Raw genomic sequence first — 27,769 nt, 5'->3', positions numbered from 1 at the left:
CAAGAGCCCCGGTTGTGTTCCCGTTGCGCGCGCAGGGCATGTACACGCAGCCGCTGGTGGCCGCGCGCTTCCTGAACCTCACGCACGACACCCCCGTCACCATCGAGTGCCGCCTGGAGGGCAACGGCATCGTCAACAAGCACGAGCGCGACCGCTTCCTGGGCCGCATCGCCTTCACGTTCACCGTCAGCTCGTAGCGCCGACCACCCTCCCTCCCTCATGCTGCTCTCCCCCCCCCGCTCGTCTTGCTCTGCCACCGTCACATTGTCGCTCTCCCTCCTCGCCGCCCCGCCCATCCCATCGGCCCGCCCGCCAGTCGGCTTAGCCGTTACCGCACCTTCTTTTAGCGGCCGGGACGCGCGCACTTGAGATTTCTCTGAGCGACGGGGCGCGACTGGACGCCGACCGTCATTCAAAATCGTCGCCCCCGCCCCCCACTTCTAACTGGCGATTTGCCCTGACACCCGCAACCTGGTCCACTGGAGGCACGTTTAGGGCACCTGTCCCCGGCAGCGTTTCCCATAGTCGAGATTTATTTGCCAAACATGCGAACAAACGGAGCTCTCCCTAGCGCGCAACTGGAATGGCAACTTCCACTCGAGATCCCAGATAGAGGTCACGTGACTGCCTTGACGTCGGGCTCTATCCGCTTGAGGCACGGCAGCTTCAAGCAATGGCGTGAATGGCATCTGGGGAGGAGAGAGAGAGAGAGGGGGGAAGTCTTCTGCTTGATCGCTTTTGTGGTATTGACCGAGTAGCTGGCAACAATGGACTGCATCAAAGAATGACTCGCTCGCTCCATTCTGTTGCCCACTAAGTTGCCATAGTCGCTCCTGGTTAATGCGATGCCGGTGATGATTGTCGGCAACGATTGCCTGAAACTAACTCTGGAGTGGATCATGGCCTTTATGAGAGCATTTTGGGGCACGGTTTGGTATTTTGACGTGCGGTACATAGAAATAAAACTTAATTTTTTTTTTAGTAAATAACTAAACCGTCGAAACGCAATATACGCACATTTGCATTTTCTACATTTGTAATCATTTCATTTTTATTGAGCGATTACATTTTATGACGTCGTACCTGAGCCAACCGCGACTGTACATCTTCCCATTGTCATCGTCATCAAACACTGCCTTATGACTGCAAAATTCCTTTGTTGTCCTTAACCTCAGATTAGCACGGTTGGCTCTGTACGGTGCGAAAGAGGTTCAACACACACACGCGGTCTAAGGCAGTTGAGCAAAAGGGATTTGCACTAATCCCCCACTTAAATCCGCCGCAGGATGTTTGGAAATACCATCGTCATAATGCGGGGCCGGATCTTGGAGGCCACGCGTGTTGCCGGATCTGGCAGAGGGTGGTGAGCGTTGGCGCGGTGTGATGGCATCATCCGCATTCACTGTGCTGACACTTTGTTCTCGATGTGGCAATGTGTGGTAATGATGATGGTAGTCATATGGCGGGGAGGTGAGCAACCTCTGTGTTGATGATGGCGGGTGAGCCAGTGGACGGCTTGGGAATAGCCTCGTGAACATCTGGAACGCTCCCGGCCAACGATTTGAGTGGGCAGTGGCGTTACGTTGTGGTCAACGTTGCTCATATTGTGAGCAGCCAAGTCAGAGGTGAAGGGTCACAGAAGCATACCAGGGGCCTTGTGGCGAGCAAGTCGCACATTATCCATAATAGAGGTTCTTTGGGATAGATCGCGTAAATATAAATGTGTCGTGAAACCCGCCACCACCCGACAGACAGAAAGGTTTTTTAACATAAACAAAACATGACAATTAGTTACTAGTTCAGCACACTGGTGTGTTGTAGAGTAAATCCACAATTTGCCCTCATTCATCCCTCCATTTATCAGACACGTCTCTGTCTTAGTCCGGCTCTAGACCTGAGCGATCGGTTGCGAATCCAAATCGCCCTCGAAACCGTGCTACTTAATCAACTCCTTTGTCCGCATCTGAGCCAGCAGTTGTGCAACAACGGGCGTGTCTAAGGGCGTGTCCAAGGGCGTGGCTAAGCCATCTAGCCACACCCCTTAAAGGAGAAGGGCACCGCCCGTGGTTCTCATTTAGCCCCCCGCCAACCCATCCACGCCACCATCGTGACGCCAAATCATAGCTCGCAAATGTGCAGCGCGTAAATAAATGCGTCGTTGCTACGAATCCCTCAGCAGATCGATGCTCCGTGTCGACCGCTCCCAGGCGTTTGCAGAGACGTTCCGCACGTAAGCGACTGGGTTGCACGTGGCCAAGTTGCGCAAAACTGATCGCTCAGGTGCGGAGCCGGCTTAAGACACAGTGGACAGTAACCTCGTGGTTGTGAAATCGTTACTTTCCAACATTTTTTGTAGTTAATTTAACAAACGTGTCTCGCTTGGCACGGAAACCCATGGTAGCGATAGTTTACTTAGGAGAGGGTCACTGAGTCTAAATATTTCAAGAGGTTCCTGCTCTCCGATGTTTTTTCAAGAGTCTCCTCCTCCATGATAAACTGTAAGTGGGAGGACACTGAGAGCAGAAGAATGCATCGATCTATTGATTAACACGGATTATTAACCTCGCGATACATGCGTCAAATCACGCGCGCACGAATCTATGTTTTTACCCTTTGTTTATGTCGTAATGGGTTACGCGTCACCCCCGCAGCCACTGCAGGCGCAACCATTAATCGCATCGTTAAATAAATAACTGGTTCTTGTATCGAATCGTGACAATTCATTGAATCGTGGCGGGGAGGTGATGTTTGTCAATCAATCTACCATGGAGGGCAGGGCGGGGGGGGGGACATTTATTTTTTCCTGATTTCTGACGAATAATTTCTCTACGGCCACGCACGAACACGCCGTGGTCACTTCTGCCACTGCCCGAGGCTCTCTTGCCGTTGACAGTCCCCCCCCCCCCGCCACAAATTAACAACACGGCGTTTGCCAGGCCCAATTTTTTTAAAATACTAATTGTAATAATATTGCTCCCTTGGTGGCCGACGAGAGCGGGCTAAGATGCTCGCAGCGTCTTTTGGATCAAAGCGTCGCTTTGCGCGTCCGTTTCGAATGGGGGCAGCTCCTCCCCGTCGCGTGGCTGGAGGTCGTGCGAAATTAAATCACGGGGACCGATGTTTGCGCGCCCCCCCCCCCCCCCCCCTCCCTCGAGGAAGCCAATCGTGCCCAGAGGGATTTGCCAGCCTCGGTGTTTCGCGTTCCGATCGCTTGGCCGCGGTGCCGGTCGGGTTGGGCCGATTGTTGTGCTGCTGCTGCTGCTGCGTTTGTATTGGCTGGTCCTTGTCATCTCAGAAACCTGTTGCTTGATCTCGCGCTTTGAAAACTCAGAACTGCTTTTTTTGTTCCTGTCGTCCTTCCCCCCGCACACTCCCGATTAGCACGGTTGGCTACGTGCGGTGCGAAAGAAGTTTAACGTGAACACGCACGACCCCACCCTTCTTAAGTGCCTGGCGCTCGCATATTTAAGATCCCGCCTGTGTGACGCGGTGCTTAACCCTGTTTAGCCCCGTCTGTAATACGTACTTATACTGTATATCAGTATTTTGCCGTTAAGTACCATCGGCTGCATTTACACTAGGGCATCGGCGCCGACCGCTTCGGTTTCCAGTCGAAACGGAAGCGGCCAGCGCGAACTGCGTCTCGTTTACACTGCTCGAGCAAAGCCAGCCACCCACCACCCCCCGCCCTCGTGCGCCTCCATCGTCTTCGAGAGACGCGTCCGACGATTGTCGCAGGCTGAACTCGCCGACGGGATCGTTCGCCAGCCGTTCCTCCCGGCTATGGGGGTTTTGGGGGGGGTGCATGGCCAGAGGGATGGAGTCAGGGGAACGGCTACTGGCCACGCTCACTCGTGAACCGGCGCCTATGGGTTCCGAAATGCCATGATGCACTCGGGCAATTTTAGTGAAATTGTCCCTGGCGGTTGCCACCGGCGACGAGGGTTTCCACCGCTTGAGTTGATATTAAACGGCGTAACAACCTCGACGCGCACGTAATGCTGCAGATTTCCCCTTGCTGCACGAAAGGAGAGCACTTATGTGCAACAAACTGGATTATCGGACTGTAAAAATCGATATGCCAGGGCTTTTAGTGACCTGGTTAGGACTGACTGATGTCACGGGACACCAGCTTCCTCAACTAGAGGACGATCCTGAGAAAACCAGAACAGGTGGCAAGCCAATTGGAATTACATTTGGGGCCGTCCATAAATGACGTCACGCACCTGGGGGGAGGGGGGGGTCAGACATTTGTGACAAATGTGTGACGAGGGGGGGGGGGGGTGAGAAATGTGACGTCACATAAAAATTCGCAACTTTAAATAAATATAGACAACACGTTCTCCTTAATTAAATATACTTTTTAATAAATGTTTTCTCCTACAACATCAGAGTTCAGCGGCACATTAAATACACACTACAATGACAATAGTTTAAAGCGATTTGAAGCATTTTTTGGGGGGGGGGAGGGGGGCAGAGCTTTGTGACGTCATATTTGAGGGGGGGTCTGACTTTTTACGACGCCGTGTGACGAGAGGGGGGGGGGTCAAAAATCGTAAAAGATTGTCCTAAATCGCGTGACGTAATTTATGGACGGCCCCTTTCCTCTTAGCAACTATTTTTTTCTTATGGCTGCAACAATTGTGTTTCGTGTCGAGGGGTGGCGAGCGAGCCAGTGGACGGATTTAGGAGTAACCTCGTTAATACCTAAAATTCTGCCGGCGTACGATGGAAGCGGGCAGTCGCGTTACTGTGTGACACGTGGTTTGAGATTGGTGACCGCGGTCATACTCTGGGCCATTCTTAACTTTTCCATTGGCGGAGGAAACGCGACGATCTTCCTACACCGCAGCTGGTATTGATTACGATTCAATCAATACCAGACCATGGCTACTTGGTCTGGTATTGTTTGACAGAAGTTCCGTTCAGCCAGCGAAAACGGAATTTGTGGAAAAGTGTGCATTATGATTGACAACGGTCGGTCTACACTGCAGGGGCTGGGAACCTTTTTTCTGCCAAGGGTCATTTGGATATTTATATAACATCATTCGCGGGCCATACAAAATTATCAACTTAAAAATTAGCCTGTTATATTTGGTCAAACATTTCATAAACTCACCCCTAATGTGATGGCTGGAACTGCTTCTCGTTGGTGAGGCGTGTGATATTAGCTGGCTATTGATGATGTTGCTACTCGCAACTGCTTTTACAGGTTTGCTCCTAGATTTATTGAATTTCGAGTCCCGCCTGCGGTTGTCTTGGCAGGGCCAGAGACCAAATGATTTCGCGGGCCTCATACGGCCCGCGGGCTGGACGTTCCCCGCCCCTGGTCTACAGTCACAGGCCTCGGGGTTAGTCGTGTGACCTCTGCCTACGATCTGATTGGAAGTTGCCAGTCACCCACGAGGGTGGGGGGGGCAGCGATTGGTGTGGCGACTGACGATAGCAGCCGGCGTCTGCCATCGATTTGGTCAAGTGCATCATGGGCTTAGAATCTACGATGAAAATAATTTGTTCAGAACTGAATGTTAGTTTAGTTCTAACTACTGTGTTCGGAATAAACTCCCTAGTGTAAACACAGCTATAGTGTGAATTTTTAAATTTAATATATTACTCCAGTGGGTTTTTAAAAACTGCATCGATTTATCAATGTCCCCTGCGTTAACTGCCTTATATCCAAACGGAATCTCATTGTTGGACGGATCCAACAAATGTCACGTCTAACATCTAAACACTGTCATGTATTTTTGTTGTTGTTTAAAGGTTGGGTTTGTGAGGATGCGATTATGCTTGGTCAGTCCAAACACCTCCAGCGACGTGGCATGAATGTGAACTTTTTAGTCGGGGACAGGTTGGTGAAATCAGAATGTGGATTTGACAGCCAGTACAGTATCGTAAAACACGAGCATTTGAATTCACTGCTATTAAGTTACCGTTATATTCAGAGTTATCAAAGTTGGCGTGCACACCGCACTGCAGGTATATTTTAAGCCGTAGCGACTCCAGTCTTTAATGTCGCCAGATCCCCAGAATCCACGGTGGAGTTGAATGGCGAGTGGACCACAGGAGTAAATGTAAAATTATCCAAGGGGGAACGGTAGCTTCGGAAACCTGTGCATGAAGTGAAACTCACGAGTCCAGTTTGCGTTCAGCTCCCCGGTCCAGAATGATCAAGGGTCACAGTGCTGTAAGAAGTAAACAATATGTTAATATAACTTTTTTTTAAACCTTAAAAACTATTTTGTATTTAACCAGGTAAGACCCACTGAGCTGTTTAGCTCATTTTCAGAAGCGAACCAGCCACGAATTATAGTTCAACGAAGTGGCTTATCATCATGTGGAAATGTATAGCAGCCAAATACTCTAAATGCATGTCGATTCTAAATGTGGAGGGAAAAACCGGAGCACCCGGAGAAAATTCCACGCCACCACAGGGAGACACGCAAATTATAAATATACAGCAGGCGTCAGGGTCGAGGATCGAACCCACAACCTCCTGTATACCAGGCGAGACAGTTAACATCTCGCCACTGCGGCGCCAGAATACTGCAGTGCTGTCTGCCGCGTGGTCAGCAAAATGCTCCGTGTCATCTTGCTGGTTAGGAAATTAATTAAGGCAAAGTGCCTAAACAATAGAATTGTTTTATTCACGTTTAGTTTGTTTAAGCAGGGTGATAACTCAAGAGACCAGGATAGTCTTATTTGCAAGAATGACCTGGAGGAAATAATTTGGGCATCAAAGATGTTTTCATCTGCATAGATCACGATAATGTATTTTGCAAAAAAAAACACTGTACTTGATTGAGGGTTTTTTTTAATGAATTATCAGCTCGCCAGTAGATTGGAGTCATTGATTTTTTTTTTTACTCACAGATGTGCCCACGACACAAACATCAAAAGTTGCTTGCATAACAAAGTGTGAACAGTTCGTGTCAATGAGCTGCGGATAGTTGCAGGTGTCAACACGTGTGTGTCGTATTTGATAACTCTGAAAGAAGAATGGTTGGTTAACAGCTTATTTATATGACTCATTTTATTTCTAAGTGACCTCAGTGGCGACGTAGTGATGTTCTCCAGTCAAATTAGCCGGTGAACAGGTGAGAATCTGGTTTGGGAAGACATGTACGATATCTATTTTCATTCTTACCAATTACAGTGACACTCCAGTCATCTGTATATTTGTTTCTTGGATCTCGCTGTTCGATCCAAACATCGATTGGCACAAAAGAAAATTATTCACGCGACAATCCCTCCAAGTTGAGCCATGGCATGGATACGAAGGTCCGGATGTGGTGAAAAATTAATCCCAATATCATCCACCTCGAGGACCGCCCCGCCCCCCCCCATCCAATCCGATAATAGGATTCCTACTTTTAAAAAATCCCAGTTCTATTGACATCCGTGCAGAGCTAAACCCCTTCTTAATCCATTCCAGTTGCCTCCAGGTACATGCAAGAGGCACGCTTAGGGAAGGCTCGAGAATGATATTGCAGGGGAATTGCCCAGTAAGTATCCGTCTCAAATCTAAAACTCGTTGCACACAGTGAAGCTGGATTTAATTGTCCAGTGGGGCTCCCAAGATTTGAACCCGGGACCTGTGGGTTTGTTTTTTCAATGCGACAACAGTAATTGAAGGCGATAGCGGAGTACCCCTGGAGGTTTTAACACTGTGTGGAGCGAGCACCAAACAGACGTCAGCGTCTCTCCCAAGTCGGATTCAAGTCTGGCAAAAATGTCAAATGTGGTGTCAAGAATGCCCAAACTACTTTGCTTTTTTTTTAAAACATTCTTAAAACCCCACGGTATTGAAACGTCGTTTTACCTTGTTTTTATTTTTTTTTAGTTTAGAAATTGTTAGTATGTGACGGTCCGATCGTGGGCCTAATTTTGGATTAAGTGACGCAAATAATGTTTAACAAAGTGGGAGGGGGAAATAAATAAACTGTGGGTGTTCTCACCCATCTGCGTGATGTGACGCTGCGTTTGTGATTTTTTTCCCCGTTTGTCTTCTATTTATTTATTTTACCAGGTAAGGCCCAATGAGCTACAGGATATAGCTCTTTTTCCTGAAGCAAGCTGGCTATCACAAATTCTATCTCGACGGAGTGGCCCATCGCGTGAAAATTTATAGCGACAGCCAAATGCCCTAAACGCGTGATGTTGATTCTAAATGTGGAGGGGAAAAAAACGGAGGATCAGGAGAAAAATCCACGCGACCACGGGTAGAGAGACTCGCAAACTCCAAACATACAACAGCAGGCGCCCCAGGATCGGGATCGAAACCGACAAACCTTCTGTATACCGGGCGAGGTAGTTAACATCTACGCCATTCAAGTTGTGGTCAATGAACCCCTCACACTGCGAATGGCACGAGATTCACGATCTGAATCGCAGCGGCAGCGCCGAACTGGGACAGCGTCACAAGAACTCAGTCGACGAGATTGGCATCGCTCCGTCGAGCGGCTGACCGGAGCACTTCGCGTTCCATTGGACTCGCCAGTGGTCGTGAGGTTTTGATTCCCGTTGGGGCATTTAAAAACAAAGGAGCCTCCTGAAAGCGTTTCAAGGTCGTAAGCACGAACCGAGAGCGTTACGGTCAGCGTTATGGCTAGGGCCAGTATCGGCATTCGGGCTAGCGTCGGTCCAGGGTAAACGGCTATTGTTTGGACTGGTGTTAGTATCGAGATGCTAGGGCAGTGGTTCTTAAAGCTTTACTTACTGCAGCCTTGCACCGCTTTATTTTTCAATAGTAAATAATTTTAAAATGTTAATGAACACGTCGGTTGGATGAAATAAGGTAGTTGTACTGACGTGCTCGTGCTCACTTTGTGTTCGATAATTTACCTTCTAAAAAAAGAAACTGGAATATCTTGCACCCCCAGGGGGAGCGTGCACTCCAGGTGAAGAGTCACCGTGCTAGACCATCCAATGGATTGCGTTGGGTAAGTTTAAGAGCTATACTCCGGGTGCAACAGAGCGCACAATTAAATCCCATAAAAGACACCCGCAGATTGTTATGCGCGAAAGCCGCTCGTTTCTGCAGACCCTCAAAAGTTGTTCGAGTGCCCAGGGGATTCACCAAACTTCTTTACACGCGGCACCGACAGTTTAACCGTGAATTAAAATCCGAGAGCGTCTGAGCGCCTGCCACAGGACGGACGGACGGAGTTAAATTTCAAAACGAGCCGGAGCGCGTAGAGGTGACCCCCGTGTGAATAATGAAGTTCTCGTATATAACGAGACTTTCAAATATATACATATATAAACAAATCACAAAATTGTCCGCAAAACAAAATACATTTTTAGAAAACGTTTATTGTTGACGCCACACACACCCTGGTCAAGTGTATTAAATTGCGTACATATTGCAATGTGGCAGGTACAAAACATGCTCGCATCACCGCACACCACACGCGCACTCACACCCCTTGCTCTACTTGCGCCTGTTCACTTATCATTCTGCAGTAAGGTCTCCCGTTTTACGCATGAAAGGGGGGGGGGGGCGAGCTCTCAACGTTGCCTCCACGAATTTCAAACAAAAATCAGTCGTGGCGCAGGCACGGGGGGGGGGGGGGGCAGGGCATACAAAAAACACTCCCACACCTCACCTAAGGCCACCTGCACCCTCATTTAAAATGAGACGGAGCTGCCTTTAATTCCGTCTCAAGCGTCGTCGGCATGACGCCCACATTGGCTGAACATCGAACGACGACCGGTGCCGGGGGCTGTGCGTGTCCCCACGTGACGACTCCGTGCCGCACGGAGTCGTCACGTGGACCGCGCGCCGGCCCTGAGCTTCTGGCGGCGCAGGGAGGTCGGCAGCCTGCGGGCTCCGGAGCCGAACGCGCCGCGCTCTTTCGTAAAAAGGGACCCGGCGGCGCTTCGCGAGACGTGTTTTTTTTTGTTAAATACACAATTCTAAAGAAATGGCTCTCCGGTTGCCGACCACCGCGTGGGTGAGCTTAACGCAACCGCAGCTCCCATGAACACCCCTGCACAACAAGAAGAAGACCCAGAAATAATGTTTGGTTTATTTCAAAGCAAACGAACTGTTTCCCGCTCGCTGTGAGTTGGCGAATTCTCGTCCGCTGCACCCAGGGTCAGGCAAACAACTCCCGCCGAGGAGCCATCCGTGGTGTCGACTCCCCCACTCCTCCTCCTCTCAAACTCCAGGCTCACAAGTGGCCCCGTGTCATCTACCTCTGACCCGAAATGCTCGCAAATCATGCCGACTGTTTCACTCCAGCATCTTGAGTTAAGCACAACGAGACGCGAATAAGTCCATTTGGAATCTACCGTTTAAAACACGCGTCAAGATCCCAGCTGTACATTTGTTTTTTGTTATCCGGCTGTTTACAATTGGGCTTTTGCTGACGTTACTTGTCACTGGCCGTGACATCCCCCAGCCTCCATCCCCCTCCCCCTCGAGGAGGGCTTTTTTTTTTTTGGGGGGGGGGGGAGGATGTTGCACCACCGAAGCTCGTCCCTTTGAGACGTCAACGACGTTAGAGCTGGCGGGTGAGAATCAACGACCACGGAGTCGGGCGGCGGCCAACAATTAAACCACACGCAGCCAGAGCTCAACAAAAGTCGCCCTTCAACTTGCCGCGCGCAACGGGTGGCAACGCGGGGTGCGTTTAACAATTATCAGGTGCGTGCGGCATGTAATAACGTTTGCGTTTCAACGGGGAGGAGGGCACGTGTGAAGACTGGTAAACAAAGGTTTTACTGTGCCGAGACACAAGGATTGGCGTTTGTGGAACCGTGCATGAAGGCACCGATCCAAGCTAGGCGAGCGTCGTCAGCCTGGACAGGAAGGGGGCAGCTTCCCTGCTCGGCGTGCAGAGCACACTCCGCTCTGCCCCTGTAACATCGACAAGCGCTACAGGGGACAGCGCTCTTCCCGGAGCAGCAAGATGTTCAGTTTCTCTTTAATACTGGCCGCAGAGATCAATTTGATGAAACGTCATTGCTTCTTGCGAGACTTTTCTCCACGGCACCCGATGCATTTTTCACGACTTGACATTAAAAAAAAACTCCACGAAACAACATTTTCCGATCTTAAAATGTCTAAAAAAAAAGTGGAGGCGTAACGGACCGACTCGGAGAAGAGATTCGCTAGCTGATATTATTCCTGCGTCCAATGCGGCGAAGGGTCACGTGATGCATTTACAACATAAAGCATCAGAGGGAGGGGGGGGGTGCACTTTCGCCGATGAAACATCATCAGTGTGAGGGGTCGCCACGCATTTGAATCCAATTGGGGGTTTGACAGCAGCAGCACGATGATGATGCTGATGATGAGTGGTGTTTTCACTGTGTATATTGTGGGGGACCGCACTAAAGGCCACCAGGGGCGGTCAGTGGCCCGCCAGCCTTGCAACGAAACATCAATTACAAAGATTCCCCCCGTATAGCCTCAGCAGACTGTGGGGGCAAGTGCTGCTAGCGAGTAAGATCACGCACGGCCGCCTTTGTCTCCCCAACTGCGATGTTTTTGTTTTGTTTTACACACCGCACCCGGTACTCATTTGAGGCCGGTTCAGATAATTTTAATCGTCAATGTTGTTGGTGGCCGTGAGCGGGAATCGAACTCGGGTTTGCTGAGCTCGTAGCGCAGCGCTGCCCCACCGCTCCCCGCAATGAAGAACACTGCTCTATACAAACCGAACATTTGACTCTTACACGGGCAACAGGAATACACGTGTCGCGACTTTAAGAATCGAACATTCAACGTTGACGAAGCGATGCATCGTGACACCGATATTAAAGTGTTTTTTTCGTTGTTGCCTTTTCCGCATTGTGGATTACAAGCGAGTTGGGAGCCAATTTGGTGCACCGAACAAATCGTCTGCGCCTGCCGGAGGAGGGATTAGTCCTGGGGAGACACGATTTAAATTGGCACAATACTTCCAAACATGAGGCTTGGCAATAGAGAGTCATGTAGATACAACATACCATATGAAGACCGCAACATGGGCAGACACGGTAAAATAGAAATATGCATCACAAGACAATGATCTCCCGTGTAGCCTTAACAGACTGTTGGGGCAAGTACTGTTAGCGAGCACCTATGAAGACCGGAACGGCACACGACGGGGTGAGAGGCCAGCACCACGCCCGGCCAGCTTCGTCTCCCCAGTGGCGGTCTACACACTGCACCAGGTACTCGTGAGGCTAAGCAGACCTAGGGGAAGCCCAGGACCGGTTCAAATAATCGCCAATGGTGTTGCCGGGTTCATTGTGCAGCGCGCTAACCGCTACACACATATGCGCGCGCGCACACACACACACACACGGTCATGTGCCTGCCTTCTATATCAGCAGAACATTGTGAACCACAACCACCAGCATGGCTATGATTTGTTTCAATGGGGTACATTACTCAAAATTCTCAAATCATAAAAAGCAAAACAAATCACAAACACAGCGTCGACTATAACACAATTATAACATCGACTACATTAAAATTGGCAGCTCTCGCTTCAGAACACGCACACGCGGAAGTCACCCACGGGGGGGGGGGGGGGGAATGATATTCGATTACATCCCACGCAGAGTAAAAACGCGCCGACACAAACGAAGACTCGAGCCCTCCCCCATAAGGAGTCCGTGACGCGTGGGTTGCCGTTGTTCGGGGATAACGCGGCCCAAAGATCAGATCGCAAACGCACCAGCCGCGCATTTGCCGAGTGCGAGACCACGACTTCTTTTTATTTCTTATGGCAAGAGGTGGGTGGGTGGGTGGGGGGGGGGGAACCCCAGCAACGTCTTGTGCGTGTGTGTGTGGATACTGAGATTATGGAGCCATTCGAGAGCCTCTCTGGCGGCTCGGTGGATTAAGGCTGGCAAGGGGCACACTCGGTACGCAAAGGATGTAACCCCCCCACACCACCACCCCTACAGCGATTACTAGGTGAATGCTTGGGGCACGATTTCGCTGTTGCAATTTACTTGTGCGTCTCATTTCACCCACCCAAAAGGAGCTCGGACTGGTTCTCTCTCTCGTGTGTCCGTGCAGTCCACGAGGCACCCCGACGTGTCCCGAGGGAGCACACCACAAACTTGCACGCAATCACCAAATAAATTACAGGACGTCGACTCTCAGACCCACAGGTCGACTACAAAGACCCCCCCCCTCCTCCGCCCATGTAGCCTAAACAGACTGTTGGGGCAAGTGCCGTGAGCGAGCATCTATGAAGGCCGGCACGGCACATGAGGGGGTGGGTGGCCAGCACCACGTCCGGCCGCCTTCATCTCCCCCCAATGGCAATGCTTACGCACTGCATCAGGTCACTCATTGGAGGCCGAGTCGACCTAGGGGTGGGGCCCAGGACCGGTTCGGATAATCGTCACCGGTGTTGGCCGTGAGCGGGAATCGAACTCGGGTCGCCGGCTTCGAAGCGCAGTGCGCTAACCGCTACACGACGGCTCGACAACACGCACACGACACACGAGCGTGTATGTGTCCTGCGCACGAGATTCTAAATTAGTCAATTAACCAAACGCGCAATCTACACACGGGTGACACTCATCACAGGTCTCAGTGGGGGGGGGGCAATCGATCGGCCATTGCCCTCCCCACATGGATCGACGCCGATGGCCGAGCACCACGCACATATCGGTCGTGTTTCACACAACACAATGGGGGGGGGGGGGGGTCTATGAGGAGGGGGGGTAGCCACCGGCGTCACGGCACGGGTTTTTGACGGAAGACTTAAACTGCTTTGGCAGAGAGAACTTTTGCTCCATGATACGGGTGTGTTTGAGGCAGGAATCGCATCGGATATTCTTAACGGTACCGAGAGCCAGACTCAGGACACAAACACAATGTAAATGTCCAGACTGATAACCAACACTAGACAATATACTAAACTTCTTATTTTACCAGGCAAGGCCCACTGCGCTATATAGCTTTTTTTCACGAGCGATCTGGCCACAAATGATAGCTCAACGAAGTGGCTTATCGTGTGGAAATGTAGAGCGGCCAAATGCTCTAAAGGCGTGTTTCTAAATGTGGAGGGAAAAAGCAGAGGGCATGGAGAAAAATCCACGCGACCACGGGGAGAACATGAAAACTCCAAATGTACAGCAGGCGTCAGGGTCGGGATCGAACCCACGATCTCCTGCGTACCAGGCGAGGTAGTTAACATCTCCTCGCCATCGCGGCGCCCACTTCTGTCCAGCGTCCGTTGATTACAAGTGTAACCAATCACCTTGGCAGTTGACCACTGTGAGTGCACACGCACGGGAAGTGATATCGGATTCAATAATTGGACGAAACTCGTAAAGATGAACGTGTACAAGCCCTTATCGTCATAATGTGAGACATTCATGGATGGGAATGTCTGGATCATGTGGTGCTAACACAATGACCCGCTTAACAGTGCCACTACTTTACAGCTTTGGCCAAAACACAGCAACGCAAAGAGCACATCGAGCAGGGTTCGGTCTTATTAACTCTCAGAAGCACAGCCGGGGTGGGGGGCGGTAAGCCTGTCGACCAGGGCTTGCCAGGTGTTGTAGGCGTGTGGCCCGGGAGGTCACCAGGAGGGTCGATGGCAGTGCTGGGGCTTTCCCCGCTGTCCTCCAAATGAAGCAAAAACTGCCATTAATGGGAACCGGCCAAACATCCCAAAGAAGCGGGACCAGCCTGAATTTGTTTTATTAAGACTCATTGATTCATAATAGGATTTGTTTTGGGGTGAAATCGCGTAAAAATATGTGTCGTTAAACCTACCACCACCCGGACACAGCCAATTAGAAAGGTTTGTCACGTAAATAGTACAGCACACCGGTGTGTTTGGGAGAGCCAAGCCACAACATTTACAATCTGAGTATAACGTTTCGCCAGTAATTGCAACTAGCTTCATCAGGCGACAGCCAGATTTGTGAGACTCAGGTAAAGACTCATTGAGGCTCTCAGGAAAACAACTGATGCTACTGTAGTTATTAATTGGCATCAGTTTACTGGACATCTGCGAAACAAAGATCTTTACAGCTCATCGGATTCCTCCGGTAAAAAAAATATGCCGACTGCTGCAATACCGATTATTATACAACGCTTCATCTGGCCTCTCCTTCCCCCCCCCCCCCCCCATACAGCTCCAAATGCGCTCACAACCCACACGGCGATTCTGCAACTGTTGCGCGCGCAAACTGCCCTCCACTGCCAAGACCCTTGGAAAAGCAATTCAACTTCGCTTTAAAACCCAAAGGGATCACAAAAACAGCCACGGGGACGGCTGACAAACCGCCTGCGCAGCAAACGTCAGATGGCGGCGCACACGGAGCACCGTATTTTTGTAATAGCGGCGGATCAAAGTGCTTGGTGTAATCTCGGTAACACAGGAGCATAGGTCCCAATCGCCTGTCTGTCAGTGGCTCATATTGGAGAGGCAGGCGGGGGGGGGGGGGGGGTAGAACCCGCAGTCTTGGAGAAGATGGCATTGATCAGGTGCAGCTTTAACACAAACTATAGTAAAAATCGTAACGGACGGCAGTGATGAAGTGTTTGTTGTTGCATGGCTGAGGTACGCATCAAGCATGCACGCAGATCTACAAATATGGCTGGTTTTTAGGATCCATTTTGGGATGAAACTTTTTACATATATATTTTTAACGACATAAATCACCAACATCCCCCCTTTAACACGTAGGCTTCCAATATTATGATTCATAAGATAGTTTTTTTGGGGTCAGATGGTGGAAGTAAATTGTGTCGTAAACCCTCCACCCAACACAGCCAATTAATAAAGTAGTCACGTGATGAACAAACATGCCAATTTTATTACTGCTTCAGCACACCGATGTGGTGTTTGGGAGAGCGATCCACACACACATTTAATAATTGGGTACGACGTTTCAGTGGTAGTTTACAACCGGCATGACCATGCACAGTTGCCGGAATTGCGATAAGCATCCACGCCGTAGAGGTTGATGCATTTAACACAAGGGCTTTTCGTGACCAACATTACCATTCGGATTTGATCGTTTGCGTGACAACTTTATAAATCGGCTGCGTCGGTTGGAGGAGGGTTCAGGACACATTCGAACTTGCGTGACCAGCCCCAACAATCTATTATGAATCGACAAACATCCCTCATGTCTCGGGGTGGATAAAGCATTCCTCTTTCGGTCAGCACGGGGGTGCGAGACCACCAACTCACGAGTCTCCTCTCATCTGCGATCCTATTATCCGCAGGGCCTTACAGATCTGCAACTATTCCCATTAACCCAGCGGTCGGCGCTCCTCGCCTACCCTCGAGTTAAGAGATAACAGAAAGATAAAGGTGTTGGCAGTTCTTAAATTCACCTCCATTATCCACGGCTTCCTTGGATAAGAAGAAGAGGCCTGCACGACATGGTGAGGGAGTTGGATTCACAAACCACACCCAAGTGGAGAACTCATCTCGACGTTCACGATGATCAGGCACCACACCTGCGGCGCGTTGTCCCGCACGCAGAATCATTCCTGTCGCCCCGCATCTGTTCCAACGACGTCGCGGTTAATATAAATCGTTTTCTCAGACTACGTCACGCCTCCTCAGATCCACAATTTTGCTCATCTGCAAACGGGTCCCCTAAGTTCACTGCGGATAAGAGGAGCGCAAACTTACTTGCGCGGTCGTTTCACGAGGACGCTCTTTCACAACACGTGCCAGGTGCCCTCTTCGTGCTGCATAGAGCGGCTCTCTGCGCGTTCCCCCCCACCCACCCACCCGACACGTTCGGCGATCGGCAACGTGAAGGAACCAACTCGTAAAAGGAGATGCTTATATTTTTTGTAGTCGTCGGTGCCTGTGCCGAGACCATCGGCCCACCCAGCAGGGAGCACCTGGAGTGACTGCCTGGACTCGCGCAGAGGATTCCCAGCGGTGCTGGCTCAGCGCAATCGCGCGGCCCTCACGAGCCGCCGCCGCCGTCGCCAACGCAGCACGGCCGAGACTGGGGTTAGAGCAAAAGGGCTTGGACTTGGCGAACGGTTCGGGATCGTGCTCGCAGCAGGACTCGTGTTAAAAAAGGAGAGACCGGGCGTGCGAGCTTCGCACGCGCAGTGAGGGGACGGCCGCGCGCTCGTTAGCGAGAAGCAGGTCGCCGCCCGGGTGGGCGCCGGCGACGCGATCCCCGCATCGCTGGCGCCGCACGGCGAGCTGCGCCCGCTCGCGAGCGCTCGTCGCCGCACGGGCACCAGCGACGCGTCGCGCGCAATCCACTCGCAATGCCCTCGCCCCCGCGTAAACTATAAATACCCTGCTCTTCCGTACGCAACATAAAACGATCTCAGTGGTTATTAAACAGAGGCCAACGAAGGGCTGGCGTCGAAACCCACAGGTGACACAGAGGACTGACCCCATCAGCCACATAGCTGCACGTTTGCCGGAGGGACCGGAGGCTGTAGATAGGAACACACCGATGGCAGTCGACTGCTGGTTATAAAAATACACGCGTTAAAAGACCCGCCTGACGCAGCAGAGGCCTTGCCGAAACTGCATTTGCGCTTTGTGCGTTCACCCTGAACCAGATCTGTGTCGGACATATGATTGAACAGCTCATCCGTGTGGCTGCGAAAAAAAGAGGAAGCTGCAAGAACAGAAGAGGGTTGTAGCGTGCGCTAAATTCTGGATCCGTAAAAAAAAAAACACCGGCCTGAATTAAGGAGCTACGATGGGCTGCACTGTCTGATAAAAAAAAACTGAGACCACAAGTGAATAAAGAACATGGGGAATTACAAGCACAAGCGTTTGTTCACAGCAAGAAACCCGCCCCCTAGGCAGCGGCACTCGCAATGCTAAGTGAATCCTGCACACCACACGGGAGAGTTGTATAAGGAACACGAGCAATCACAACTCGGATTTAAACTAGCTCGGATCCGAACAGGCTTTTAACAAAGGAAAAGGGGAAAAAAGGGGGTTGTTGGGAACCCACGGCAGGTTTTAATTAAGAGGACTCTGGCCGGCACCAGAGCTCGTTTGCCCGACGTAGTGAACCGGGGCCAAAGGGGGGGGGGGGGGAAGCGGACGCGGCACACGTCGGCGCATTTCCACGGCGACGCACGGCGACGCACTTCATCTTCCGGAGCACAGGAAGTGGGCGAGTTGCAGCTGTTTTCGCTTCAGGCCCACGTGCACGAGAGATGGGCCTCGAGGGTGGCGCCAGCTTACGTTGCTGTCGCTCGAACGTCAATCTCACGTCGCGGGCGGAGGCGATTAAACGGGCGGTTCGTGCGATCGGCCCACCAACGCCTTTAAGGAGGCGGAGCTCGCACACGATGTAGAAACCCGAGAATCGTTCCAACTCATGAAGGCCACGCTTGCGTGGATGCGCAACAACAACAGCAGCAGCAACCTCGGTGCGCGATCAACGCGGTCGGCTGGCGATGCCTCGTGTGCGGTACACGTTGAACCCGAAGAACCATCTCCTTGCACGTCAGGTGTAGCTGTGCCCAGGTCAGGTCGGATATACTTAAAAGACCTGGTCCTCGCCATGGCCCCAGTGCAAATTGAACGCGGGCAACGGGGGGAGAAGGGGGGGGGGGTGTTTGTGTGAATGCAGCCTCGGCCTGGATGGCACTGCCCACGCCGCGTGATCTCCGCGTCTCCCGCTCCGCGCACTGGCGGCGGTGCGGGAGACGTGTGACAACCGCGCACCCGGTTAGTCCGAGTCATCGTCCTCGTCGCTGTCCTCTTCGCTATCCTCCTCCTCGTCCTCCTCCTCCTCGTCCTCCTCCTCCTCGTCGCCAAGGAAGGAAAAGGGCGTCGCGTTGCGGGAGCGGCCGCCGCCGCCGCCGGAGCGAGGGGCCGCGTCGACCGCCGCCAACGCCAACGTGGCGCCGTCCACCTCGATGTCCAGTGGAGAGGGCAGCCCGTCCAGCCTGCAAGCCACGAGGCCAACCGCACTCACGTCTCACCCCAACATGGCCACACCCTCTGTCTAGCCGCGACGCAACGGCTCGGGCACACTGTAGCTGAACGGCTCACATCGGGTCTCGCAAGGGACATTGCAGCTCGATGTCTAACCGTAAATCAGTGTTCTTCATTGCATGGCCCGTGGGCCAATGGCAGGTCACTGGTGGCTTTAAGCGAGGTGCGGGACGTGCGGCCCCTGACAATACACAAATGGTGAAAACACCCCCCCCCCCATATCATCATCCTTTTACTGTCAAACCCCCAATGGTTTCATATGTGTGGGGGCCCTCACATTGATTATGCCTTATTGACAAAAGTGGCACCCCCTCTGAAAAAATAGTGAAGAACACGGCCATTAATTAACAACTGCCTCTCATTTATCCCATCACAAAAGAGCTCCCCCTCCCTCTGACCCAAACATTACCACCCCCCTATTTTCGTCTACGATGTTACCGCCTACGGGCAAATCACCCGGAATACGCCCGATCTCTGAATCTCAGCAGGGTTGAGCCTGGATAGTGTTTCTAAAGCGGGATATATGGTGCGGGCAGCGGAGGGCAGCTCAGCCAAATCAACTGTTGGACTGTACTAGGACCCCCCCCCCTCCCCGTCACAACCTGCTATACGCTCCCCTCCACCAACCTGTACTGACCAGCGTGGTGAAGTATGCCTAAACAACCCCCTGCGTCTTGCACAACGTGGGGAGGCCTTTGATACAAAAAATTGGCTGCCCATGGTTCCCGTAAGCCCGGTGCCGCCATAGCGCGACTGTGCCACCCGTGCTGTGTCAAATTGGTCAACAGCTGAGCCCACCCCTTCACTGAGACACCTAGCCTGGGGTTGTTTTTTTATTTTACCAGATAAGGTCCACTGGGATACATAGCTCTTTATCAGAAGCTACATGGCTACAAACGATAGCTCAACCAAGTGGCTTAACACGTGTAAATTTATAGCAGCAGTCAAATACTCTGAACGAAAGTTTCTAAATGTCTAGGCAAAAATCGGAGGACCCGGAGACAAATCCACGCGACCACGGTGAGAAAGACATGCAAACTTCAAATAGTCGGGATCGAACCCAAGAAATCCTGTAAACCCGGTGTGATACCTAACATCTCGCAGCGCCCAACTGAGGTTAAATACGAGCGCGGCGTCGAGCCCCGTGCCTCGCGCTCGCCGGCACGCGACAAACCGCACACCTCGGCACGACCGCACGCGAGGCGCCCGCAGGCACGCGGCGCAGGCAAGGGGGCAAGCCGGGGGCCCTGCCAACGTTGGCTCAAAACTCACCGGCCGGACGCGGCGTTCTGATCGGCCGACTCGAACTGCTGACACGCCATGTCTGCAAACGGGACAGCGGCCGGAAATACGATGCCAGGTGAGTCCGCCGGGTCGGCATTGGGGGGGTAGCGTCTCTTGCGGCACCATCGCACGCGGCCAGGTCTGGGGGCGGCGAGTGCCGCCCCCACAAGTTGCCGAGTCCGGCCACGCGGTGGTGGTGGCTTTACGCCAGTATTCCTTGCCATTAACCATTCCACCCACCCGACAAGACCGTCACGTTCACAAGGATATCATTTATACGCGCCAGAGTGTTGGTCAAATTCGGACTGGCAAAGGCCCTTCGCGTCCCTCCTCACGTCTCGCGACTGGATTCAACGTCAACATGCAACGACGCTTTCGCTCAAACTGCTCCGAGCTTCACCAGGATGCGATCTCAGGAATCGGGCGATTTCCGTTTCCAGAGCTACCTTGGTTGCCCAGGCGCGTGTGCCGGTGAATAAAGGCTTCTGTAGAATTAAGTCGTGCGAGTGATTTCAAAGCCTTTTTCCCTCCCCTCTCTCTCTCTCGATATGTACGTATGCACATTGAACGATACGCTTCGGGAACTTCGAAGTCAACTGCTATGAATGTGCCAGTAGCTCCACAATTTCGGTCGTACGTTTCACACACTTTGAAGACACGGGTATTCCTCTGTGTTAATCACGAAGTGGCTTGCTTGCTTTTTTTATTACTTGGACAGTGCGTCAACCGATTACGACTGCGATTTACGGAGAGACAATTTGTCCCCGTATTTCTGATTGACGAGGGGGGAAAAAAAAAGCTCGTGAAACGACGCGGCGTCGGACGTACTCGGACAAAATGACGCACGTGGGGAGGGTGGAGTGCGGGGGAACGGAGTGGGGGTGGCGAGGTGAGGGGAGGATCGGCGGTCGTACCGCGCACGAACGGCTGCAGGGCCTTGGGCACGAGGAGGCGCGCACGCTCCATGTTCTCGGGCGAGCACGTCCCCGTCTCTAGGCCGAACGTGAGCCCCATGCGCTTGAGGACCTCCACGTCGTCGTGGATCTCAAACGCGTTGTCAAAGTTGAAGAGGTACTCGAACCTGCACAGACGGACGGACAAATGGGGAGGGAGTGGAGGGAGGGGAGTGGAGGGAGGGAGCCTGGGTGAGACGCGTGCCCCACCACACTCACACCTAGGCCTGTGCACCCATTCAACCGCCGCACCGACCAGATGACCCGGTCACCTGACCACCAACTCGTCCAGCCGCCTGCTCGGCCATCAGGCACAGCAGCTCACCCACGCGCAGTCCCCCCCCACCAAACCACTAACCCACGTGCCCACGCACGTGTCCGTTACGTGCACAGCGATTCTCCCCCAGTCAGTCCATGATGGGCGGGCGGCTGTGGTGGGAATCGCGGCTAGTTGACTGCCAGCGTGCGCACGTGTGGAGTGTCTCGGGTACGGCTGCTGCTCCCATTGCACCGGCTCCCCGGCGGTCACTCACTTGTCGCTGGAGATGCTGCAGTCGATGACGGTCTTCTTGCTCGTGTTGACGATGATGAACGGCAGGTGGATGGCAGTGTTGTGTGCGGGCCCTCGCTTCGTCACTTTCTCCATCTCCTGGTTCCTCTGCACCAGGTTCTTGAAGGCGATTTGCTGCGGGTCACAACAACCAAATTAAACTTCTTTAAAAAACTATCAGTGCATGTATGTATGTATGTTGAACTTCTATTGCACATTATCACCATCACCTCCATCAACATCCCCCACTTCCTCATCATGCAGGTACCTCAACATCACCACCATCAACATTATCACCTCATCACCACCATCTTCATGTATGGTGAACTTCTTTTGCAACGAACGTAGCCAACTGTGCTAATCGGAGGTGCCGGGGGAAGGACAACAAACTAAACACAAAAAGCAGTTCTAAAGAAATTAGTTTTCAATCTAGGTTAATTCAAAGTGCATAGGTCCAGTGGCTTCCTAATATCGGAAGAGTGTTTCCCAGACGTCCCCAGAAGCACATCTGAAAGCGCGCGATGCGGTGACCGACAGCGAGCCAAAAGATGCTGTGATGACCGAAATCATCTGATGATGGTTTATGGTCCTTGACTGCCCGCACATTGCGCGCAGGATACACGTCCGGGAATGACGGGTGGGTAGGGGGGAGGCGTGACGTCAGTGCGACGCTGCTGTCACTTGGGTCACATTTTGTTTACATTTTTTTTAATGGTGATTTTAAGACCACAATGCACTTCTTCAGGAAATTCTGACGGTGTTTTGCATAATGCCCAAAACGGGCCATGCGCATTTGAAATATTTTCATGCACCGTTCCAGCCTTCCCGCAATTATCCTGCCATCTACAGATCTGATGCAGAGGACAAAGATATCCCCGGTCACACCCTGCACCAGGCCTAAATGGAATCACCTGCAGGATCAGCTCGTGCAGCTGGGACTGCTTCTGTTTGATCCTCTCCATCTTCCTCTGCCTCTCCCGCTGTGGAGACAGCAGAAGCAGCACAAACATTACCAACGTATCCACATGAACACTACCAACGTACCCGCACGAACGCTACCAACGTACCGCACAAACATTACCAACGTACCCGCACGAACGCTACCAACGTACCGCACAAACATTACCAACGTACCCGCACAAACGCTACCAACGTACCGCACAAACGCTACCAACGTACCGCACAAACGCTACCAACGTACCGCACAAACATTACCAACGTACCGCACAAACGCTACAAACGTACCGCACAAACGTTACCAACCTACCGCACAAATGTTACCACAACGCCGGCTATTTGAGGCTTCTCACAATCCAGCATCACCCCCCCCCCCCCCACCACATGACAGTTCAATGGAATTGTCACGGTCTGGGATTTCAATTTGATTTAACACCGATGAGTGCCAGATTAACTTAGACACTGCAAATATCCCGCATTCACCCTATCCGTGTAGCCCTTAAGAGTCTGTTGGGACAAGTGCGCACGCGGGGGTGTGTGGCTGGCACCATGCCCGGGCGGCCACCTTTGTTCTCCGCAGTGCTGATGTTTACACACCGCAACAGGTATTCATTTTGAGGCCGAGTCGAGCTAGGGGAGGCCCAGGACCGGTTCAGATAATCGTCACCGATGTTGGCCGTGGGTGGGAATCCAACTCGGGTAGCAGGTGGGTTCGTAGCGTGCTCCCCATACTTACGAGTGGTGGGCCACAGACGGAAAATAAGGAGACGAGAGATGAATGCAGAAGTGCTGCAAGAGAGAGAGATAGGAGACAGGAGGCGTATTCAAGACAACTATTTGACTGAAAAGAGAAGTACAGTAAAACCTTGGATTGCGAGTAACTTGGTCTGCGAGTGTTTTGCAAGACGAGCAAAATTTTTTAAATAAATATTAATTTGATAAACGAGTGAGGGTCTTGCAATACGAGTAGTGTACGTATACGCTTTGTTTGCCGAGCGTCACGTGATCACAACTGACATACGAGTGCTTTGATATACGAGTGCTTTGGATTACAAACACGTTTCCGGAACGAATTATGCTCGCAATCCAAGGTTTTACTGTATTCAGAAAGTAATTAGAACAGAGATATAAGTGAGATACGAGACACGTATTCAGAAGAGAGAGAGAGAGAGATACACCAACTAGTTCTGTGAAACGCCGAGATAATCCAGGGGTGGCGACCTCTCCTTCACAAAACCACGCTCACCCGAAACCTCCGTTTCCTGCTGCGATGTCGCGAGTGGCGAGCGTGACCCAAGGACCCGATTCTCCTGGCGGCAGCGACGACGCCGCCGATCGTGTCCACGTACGTACGTCGAAACTTCTCTCGCACCGTTCGCAGCCAACCACGCTAATCGGAGGTGCGTCCACACACTCGGGCCGGGTTTACCTCCAGGTTTTGGCATTCCTGCGCCGAGTTGGTGGGCAGCCCGATCCAGCGAATCTCCTTCTTCTCCTTCGAGATGATGTTCATGGCCATGAGGACGTTCAGGGCGTCGTACACGCGCCTACGGATGTTCTTCTGGTCGTACGTCTGGTCGGGCGAAATGAAAACGCGCGTGGACTCACGGCGAGACACGAATCGCCCTCGTGCGTCCTTCGAGCCGGCGATGCGGGTGTCTGCCACCCAGCGACGCGCAGGAACGCAGGCGTCATGATGCACTTGCTTTCAGGACAACGAGACAGCTAATCGATGGGCACGCTCCAATTTACAAATGGCCTAAACCCGATAATCCACTTCACCGTGGTGACCCGGGGGACTTTCTGCCCCGCATTTCAGAATCTGCCGACCACCTCAAATATAGATTTTATTTTGTACGTAAACAACTGCGGTCAAGACCAGGGAGGACCGGGGGGGGGGGGGGGGGGGGACGGGGGGTGCTAGCCGTGGACACCAAAATCCCAAAAAGCATCAGCGGCAGAGGCGCCTCGCCACGGCATAACCGAAACCACAAGCGCAGCGTGCTGAGGCGGCGTTTTTTTGTTTTTACGAGTTTCTCCTATCACTGCGACACCGCCAGTCAGCACACGCCCGCCGTGCAAATTACGTAGCCGCGCACGGAGCGTTCATTGCACGAGGGGTAAAATGTGCGCATGTCGGCACCACGATCAAAGCCATTTGCGGCCCTATGAGATAATACACCACCAGGAGATGGCCTATCCCCACGTCGTCTCGATCGTGGGCTTGTTTCGACCATACTTCACCACGTTGGCCGGTATAGATTGGTGAAAATGGGTGGTGGAGAAGGGTGGGGGGGTGGGAACCAGCAGCAGTTCAGCATCCACTCGCCACTGATGGTTACCATGACCGGGAAATGAACCCAGGTCGCCAGGTTCAAACGGTAGTATTATAAGCCCTAGCGCCTTAATATGAATAATTTCCTTTATTTACCCACAAAAGCCTCACTGAAGCTCAACAACATTTTGTTTTTCAGTCGGGTCTTGCATTGGGAATGTTTGGCCAATTATAATCGCAAGCGTTTTGGCCTCCGGGATGAAGTATCCGGAGAAAATCCATAAAAGGGTGGCGAATTCTAGATTTGAAGTTTTCGTGACTGCAATGATCTTTGGTTCTTTCGGTAAAGTCACGTAGGTAAAAATAACTCGAAAAGCTCCACAGAGACAGGTTTAGGAATCCATTTGCTGTGACCACCATCGAGCCGCCCCCAGCGGGGTTTGTGAGCTTCACAAAGACGCCCGATCCACCAACCCCTTGCTTCTAAAGCGGCAGGCCACCACCCAGATCTGGAATGTGACTCATTCAAACACTCATTCTTTCAAAGTCACCTTTTGCCCCGCGCCTCCGATCAGCATGGTTGGTTAGGTACGACAGCGAAAGAAGTTGACTGTACATACATTCGTACTTTTCAAAAGCCGCAAGTGCCGCTACACCTCATTCTCACTGCAATGAACTCAAGACTCGCGTTGAAATTTTTTGTTGTTGTACGTTCAGCGCCCGTGTCACGGGCTCGCCGTGTTTACTGCGATATAGAAATCACCGTTGTTATTATTATGACAGTGCTTACAATTATTAACTATTTTTATTTATATTACCAGGCAAGGCCCACCGAGGTATGAGCTATTTTTCATAAGCAACCCGGCCACAAATGACAGCACCTCAACAAAGTGGCTTATCATCGTGTGAAAATTGACAGCAGCCATAACCCTAAACACGTGACTTCGATTCTAAATATGGAGGAGAGAAAAACCGGAGGACCCGGAGAAAAATCCACGTGACCACAGGAAGAGAGGCGCGCAAATCCCAAATATACAGCAGGCGTCGGTGGTCGGGATAGAACCCGTGACCCTCCTGTATACCAGGTGAGGGCGCATAGCTCCAGTGGCCTCCACGATAATAAAAAACGGTGGACCCGGAGACAAATCCAGGGTGGGCGGGGGGGGTGTCAGCTGAGTGCTACGAGGACTGGGGGGGGGGGGGGGGGGGGGGGGGTTGACTCACCCCGGCGGCAGCCGCCAGCCGTGCGCTGCTGGTGATCTCGCCCACGAGCTCGTCGGCCACCTCGTTGTATGACGTCGTGCCCTTCTGCTGCACCTTCTCGCACACCTTCATTGAGAAGTGGCGCAGCCCCTTGCCGTTCTTGTCTCCCTTGCGGCCCTTGCTGCACACGCGCCGAGGGACAGGACGGGTCGTACCAACTATACGTTGGGAATTCTTGCACGCCGTACGTAGCCGACCATGCGAGTCGGAGGTGCCGGGGTAAGGACAACAAACTACACGCAAAAAGCAGTTCTAAAGAAAAGTTTTCAATCCAGCTGATTTAAAAGTGCATAACTCCAGTGGCTTCCTAATATCAGAAGGAAGAGCGCGTTCCAGATAGTTGCATCATTACAATCACCTCCATCAACGTCAATATACCCCACTTCCTCATCATGCATGTACCTCCTTAACATCGCCACGATCAACATCACCACCAACATGCAAGTATGTTGAACTTCTTTCGCACCGTACGTAGCCGACCGTGCTAATCGGGGGTGCCGGGGGAATGACAACAAACTAAACACAAAAAGCACTTTAAAAAAAACGAGTTTTCTATCTAGATTTAAAAGTGCATAGCTCCAGTGGCTTCCTCATATCGGAAGAGCGTTCCAGATGGCCGCAGAAGCGCACCTGAAAGGGATGCGATGTTCGACGGTAAGCTACAAGCCGGTCCCTGACGAGATCAGCAGGGTAACGTGGTTCATTTGTGGATTTGTGGCAAGCACCGCGTGTGTAATGAGTGCGACCTTGTTTGTAAAGTTTTCCTTCGGCAATCGGAAGCGCATGCAGCTCAGCAAGCAGTGGACAGTCCAGAGGTCACAAACGCCCTCTTCTCTCTCTCCGATGCTCGCAGACTGTCCAGGACGCGCTGGTAAACGTCGTACACGTTTATATTAATAGTCGTATTTCGTTCCTCTGCGCGGGCTCGGGTTTCACTCGAGCTATTCGCGAGCACTCAAAATAGCCGATTCAGGTCTTCCACAGCAATGTTGCAATGCAATGCAACATTGCTGCCACTGCCAACTTGGCTGGGGGGGGGGGGGGAGGGCAAAAAGGCCACGGCAAAAACAGAGATAGAAAAATAAACGCGTCTCTCTCCGTGATGCCACGCTGAATAACAAACACGCACGTGGTAGGGCCCCGGGTTGCGCCATAGCTCCGGGGTTGGGTGGGGGGGCCAGGCGGCATCGGCCTTGGGAAGCAAGCGAGCCGGCTACTTTCGAGGGCACGGGTTCGAGCCCCGGGTTCTGGGTGTCCTCTCGGCGGGCCAATGTCCGGCGCTGGTTGGGGAGGCATCGAGACAGCGGATAAATTCCGGCGTCGTCGCGTGATCCTCCCCCTCCCTCACCCTACCGCCCCCCCCCCGCCGCCGATTTGGTGCGTCGGCAACAATTCGCGCCCGCCTTGTGATTCCACTTTTCAGTCTCGTGTTCGCCGTCTCATTTGTATTGTTTCCTTAACTTTCCGGCTCGCTAATGGAGATTTGTTTGCTCCGCTATCCTTTGTACAAGTCGCACGGCCGCTTCCTTCAGCGCGAGGCCATCTTGTGATCACAGATGGGACG

At 52.2% G+C, this 27,769-nt stretch overlaps 2 protein-coding genes across 5 annotated transcripts in view; one reads left to right on the top strand and one right to left on the bottom strand.

Annotated features, from left to right (window-relative positions):
- The window catches only part of LOC116956314 (sodium/potassium-transporting ATPase subunit beta-3-like), a 44,814-nt gene extending 36,839 nt beyond the window's left edge, over window positions 1-7,975 (top strand). Inside the window, exon 9 of the mRNA XM_032977839.2 lies at window positions 36-7,975. Within this exon, the coding sequence (XP_032833730.1) occupies window positions 36-197 (162 nt within the window). The 3' untranslated portion in view covers window positions 198-7,975. The remainder of the gene's footprint in view (window positions 1-35) is intronic.
- Window positions 7,976-9,295: 1,320 nt separating this feature from the next.
- LOC116956312 (transcription factor Dp-1-like) overlaps window positions 9,296-27,769 on the bottom strand; it is a 42,408-nt gene continuing 23,934 nt past the window's right edge. For all 4 annotated transcript variants that reach the window (XM_032977833.2, XM_032977830.2, XM_032977834.2 and 1 more), the window contains 7 exons: window positions 26,167-26,326; window positions 24,097-24,240; window positions 22,622-22,690; window positions 21,694-21,845; window positions 21,122-21,288; window positions 20,196-20,247; window positions 9,296-18,874 (listed from right to left, as the gene is read on the bottom strand). In XM_032977833.2, coding sequence (XP_032833724.1) covers window positions 18,655-18,874; window positions 20,196-20,247; window positions 21,122-21,288; window positions 21,694-21,845; window positions 22,622-22,690; window positions 24,097-24,240; window positions 26,167-26,326 — 964 coding nt within the window. In that variant the 3' untranslated portion in view covers window positions 9,296-18,654. The remainder of the gene's footprint in view (window positions 18,875-20,195; window positions 20,248-21,121; window positions 21,289-21,693; window positions 21,846-22,621; window positions 22,691-24,096; window positions 24,241-26,166; window positions 26,327-27,769) is intronic.

The sequence above is a fragment of the Petromyzon marinus genome, chromosome 64, assembly GCF_048934315.1.
Source record: "Petromyzon marinus isolate PM22_M1 ecotype Great Lakes invasive population chromosome 64, UKy_Petmar_22M1.pri1.0, whole genome shotgun sequence".
NCBI classification, from domain to species: Eukaryota; Metazoa; Chordata; class Hyperoartia; order Petromyzontiformes; family Petromyzontidae; genus Petromyzon; species Petromyzon marinus.
This window is presented reverse-complemented; position numbering and strand designations above follow the sequence as displayed.